A 4502-nucleotide genomic window follows, 5' to 3' on the forward strand; every position below is an offset into this window, starting at 1 on the left:
TCAGTATGTTGTTTTTAATCCTCACTCTTCAGTAACTGACTTTGACATGGTTTCTAGGAGTCTGTTCCCCTTTCTAGTAAACTCTTATGTTTTGATAATAACTGAGGCTGTTTTAGAATATACTCTTTATTCTATCCTCTTTTCTGTGGTGGATTCCTTTGATGGGCAGAGATCTATTAAGGTGTGGCTACTTGACAAATATTTTTTTCTGAAAAAAAAGGGGAATTGATACCAGCCAAGATCTTAGCTTGGAATCCAGGAGCCACTGATTTTTATTCTGTAAGAACAGACTAGGGTTCCAAAATAAGAGCTCCATCGTGCACTGTATAAACTATAACTATGCTTTACAGATATGAAGTGGATGCTACCCTGTGTCCATCTATCACTGAGAACCCTTGTTGAGTCCTTTGCATGTCGAGCCTCGTTAAACCTCATCCATAATGGTGAATCTTTATGCCTGGAATACCAGTGTGGCAACTGGACTGTCTGGTGTCGTCTCCATAGTAAGTGCCCGAGTGGACATAGAACAAGCGGTGGGGTGACTTGGCTGATGAGGGCGCAAGGGAATAATACCATGTTGTATGGAACAGGGTTGGGAGTGCTGGGAAATGTGGACTCTGTGACAAGCTTCTAGTGTCATGCCTTTGCCCAGGGTTGAGAACCGAGCTAATGTGTCTGTAACTCGTGTTGCCTGTTCCCTACTTATAGCCCTCAACAGTACTTGTGAGACCTACTTAAGTGAGAATATCCAAACCCACTTCTGTACATACAAGTCACTCGCCTTATCGCTGAAGTGGCATATGTGTGAAGGTATGCATGAGGATCAAGGAGTGGAGTGGTGCAGCCGGAAGACTATTGTGCAAGGAATTGGTGAGTCTCGTGCTTACTGCCTTCTCACGTACGCAGGTGCGCTCTGAATAGCCTGTGAGCGCTTACCAGCCCACTATAGCAAAGTGTCCGTGGTTACTCAGGCATGTGTCTCTGTACCATGGACACTATGTGACTGCTCTATGCAGTAGTATAATTAATCAGTGTATACACAATAAATGTGTATGAATTCAGTTAGAGACTAGTGTATTGTCTTGTCCACCTGAAATATTATATGCACCTGTTCAGGAATTGTAACTCTATTGAGATAAGGATATCGGAGCATATGGTCCAAGGGACTCTTCAAAGCTAAGTCCACATTCCAAGCTTGGCTGCTACGAGTGACTGATGAATCTGTATTGTGAGCAAGACTCTAGAAGAATACTAGCAATCCTGGGGCTGGCAAACCTTACCACAAATGAGAACTCTGCACAGCGTGCTGTGATCCACAAGGAAGGGCTTGTTCAGTGCTGCAGTTTCCATCTTTTACTCAAACTTGGTTAGCCAGCTTTGAGTGTCGGTGCCTTTCTTACTGAGATCCCAAAAGAACCGACACCTCCTTCCTGCAAAACATTATGCTAGGTGAAAAGTTGGAATCTTCTTATTCACGGAACTAACTCAAACTAACCATCTTGCTCCTTCCTAATATCCTGGAATTGTGTGTTTCTGTCAGTAAAACTATGTCATGCAGCACTTGGCAGTTTGTCAGCATAGTGTGTCTTTGTGGGAGGGTTGATTTGGCAAGGGGAAGCGTCAGGCTTAATGTGTGGGAGGGCCAGATCCTGGGATTTTCCAATAAATTTTTTTCCACGCGGAATTTCCCGTCTTGTGGAGGACAGGCCAGTTGAGAGAATAAAAGGCCGTAGTAAAGGCAGGGTGTTACACAGTCCAGACACTTGGAGCTGAACTTAATCTTCAAGTCTGTATTCAGCAACTTAGCAACGGAAAGCAGTCACTGAGAAATATCACAGAGGAGTTTTGCCACCTGGCCACATCAGCTACAACCTGTGAGTATAATGGAGTGTGTTATTCTGTTCCATTGCTCAGCTAAAGGAAAACTGGACAGATGGAATTCTGTGTTGGTGTTCTTTAAAAGCTGTTTACATTTAAAAGATAGCTTGATGTGAAGAACTGTTTTAAAATTAATAATTTCCTAAAAATGGAAATCTTATTTAGATCTTTAGAATAATTGTTTAAAAGTATGTAGAAAAGATTACATAGACAGTATTTTATATTGTATTGTAAAAAGCCAGTATTTGTTCTTTACAAACCTCTTCCTTTGATCTCTCACAGCAGTCTACTTAAAAGATAAGGAGAAGAAAAAACTCTCAGAAACATGACTTGCTTGTGGTTCCTATCTCTTCTTGCTTATGGTAAGTGTATATTTCTCTGTGTGGAAAACTAGGTGGATGGCAATATTGGTGTGACTGTTCTGTTTGAGCTCAGAATTAAACAGAATTTATGAACCTGACCGAATTAACTTGAGGCTAGGTTCACGTAGAAAAACCTCTAGTTGCAATGGCATGTTTCCCTGCTTGCCTGTCAAATACATAATTGTCTTTTATAATTTGCTATGAAGTCTGCAAAGCTTTGTGTGATCGGACATAGTTTCACAGGCTGAAGTCCCTGTACTTGATGTCGACATGCCTGTTTTGAAGCTTGCCAGTAGATTCTTTATAAAATAATTGCCACTACTTTTTATGCAGTTTCAGATATTGACAGGTTTGCGATATTTATAGAGCTTTATATATCCTCTTCTAGAGGGAGAGGAGGGACAATGTCAGACACCATCTTCTTGACATCTTTTCATTTTAGGACTTACAATACTGCAGAGGGTCAATTGTTGGACGTACCATTACTCAGATACAAACATGACCTACAGGGAAGCAGAGCTGTGGTGCAAAAAGAGGTATACTAACATGGTTGCCATTCAGAATAAGGAAGAAATCAACTATCTCAATAACGTCTTACCTTTCAATCCGGGTTACTATTGGATTGGAATCAGAAAAATTAATGAGGTTTGGACCTGGATTGGAACTAACAAAGAACTGACAGAAGAGGCAGAAAACTGGGCTTCAGGTGAGCCAAATGGCAAAGGGAACAACGAGGACTGCGTTGAAATCTACATCAAAAGAGGGAAGGATGATGGCAAATGGAATGATGAACAGTGTGAGAAAAAGAAGGTCGCCTTGTGCTACACAGGTATAGTGTGATAAAGACCATTCTAGTATGCTCCTGTGGAGATTAGATGATGGGTGGGATGAGTTTTTTAACCTAGTCTTACATATTAACTACCTGACCCTGTAAGCACTTGTACACTTATCCTTACTTACAGGGCTGAGGTCATTCTTGTTCTAAGAGCTGGATTGATCTCACTTACCTTTTAGCTCCCAGAATATTATACATCTTTTATGAGCAAATCACCAGACCTTCTCTATAACCAGTGGAGAAAAACAGGCTCTTCCAGATGGTGACTTTCATCCCACTCTTAAGCAGGTGTCTCAGCTAGATAAGAGTTCCCCTTTGGGGGGCATCTGTCTGCTGCCTATAGACCACTGGATTAAATTAGACACTTTGTAAAGGTGGCTAAGGCGAGGTCAGGAAAAAATCCAAGTCAAATATCAGCCAAATTAGAGCTGTGGTGAGTTAATGAAGAATGTACCTGTTAAGGATTTCTCCCTACCCCATAGTATATTGTTCCTTTTACATTTTAAATATTTCTAATATCTACCTGAGAACAAGTGGTCATGGAGTTGCCAGCCAGTAGAATCCTTTCACTGTGAGCTAGTCTGTCAAAGGTATTGATTTCTGAAATCCTTCTGTGAAATGACAGGCTAATCTTATGTACCAACCCCCCTGCTTTTCTTCTGCTATCCAATGTGCTTGTTTAGTGCCAGAAGGATAAACAAAGCGCTAGCCAGGTTTCATTACTGGCCATTGCTAATTCTTTTGTAACTTGCTGTATTTTTTCCCTTTTTTTCCAGCTTCTTGCAATCCATCTCTCTGCAGTCGCCGTGGAGAATGCATAGAGACTGTTAATAATCACACCTGTCGTTGTAATCCTGGATTCCATGGGCCTGAATGCGAGTTTGGTAAGATTACTGCATCCTGCTTTTCAACTAGGGAGATGTTCACACTAGCTAGTGTTTAGTTTGTCTGTCTTGTTGATTTACCTGCTCAGGCAATGAGACAGACTGTGTACCTTCTTGTGTTTCTTTGAAGTTGAGAGTTGTGATCCACTAAAGAAACCTGATCATGGGAGCCTCGAGTGCAACCATCCTTTGGAGAACTTCAGCTACAACTCGTCCTGCACAGTTCAGTGTGAGGAAGGCTATGAACTGAGCTCATTGGAATCTGTATACTGTACCTCTTCTGGGGTCTGGTCTGCCCCCCTTGCAGCATGCAAAGGTGAGCTTCTCAAGCAGTGATAGATGAGGTTTCTACATTATACATAGCTCTGTAAACTTTAGTGTTGCTCTGTTAGTAAGTACAAATTGAAGTTCTGGCCCATTCCTTTGTAATTAATAAGGTGGTGAAGGTGCTATTTTATTGCAGCACACAGGTCTCTTTGTTCATGAAGAGACGAAATGGGCAGGGTGAATGTTCTGGCCTTGGTCTAGATTTCCTTGTAGGGA

At 41.6% G+C, this 4502-nt stretch overlaps 1 protein-coding gene across 1 annotated transcript in view; it reads left to right on the forward strand.

The window, feature by feature from the left end:
* The first annotated feature begins 2203 nt into the window (after positions 1-2203).
* SELE (selectin E) overlaps positions 2204-4502 on the forward strand; it is a 4064-nt gene continuing 1765 nt past the window's right edge. Inside the window, exons 1-4 of the mRNA XM_009707047.1 lie at positions 2204-2240; positions 2683-3069; positions 3852-3959; positions 4090-4275. Of these exons, the coding sequence (XP_009705349.1) occupies positions 2204-2240; positions 2683-3069; positions 3852-3959; positions 4090-4275 (718 nt within the window). The remainder of the gene's footprint in view (positions 2241-2682; positions 3070-3851; positions 3960-4089; positions 4276-4502) is intronic.

Source organism: Cariama cristata, unplaced genomic scaffold, assembly GCF_000690535.1.
Source record: "Cariama cristata isolate BGI_N322 unplaced genomic scaffold, ASM69053v1 scaffold14069, whole genome shotgun sequence".
Lineage (NCBI taxonomy): Eukaryota > Metazoa > Chordata > Aves > Cariamiformes > Cariamidae > Cariama > Cariama cristata.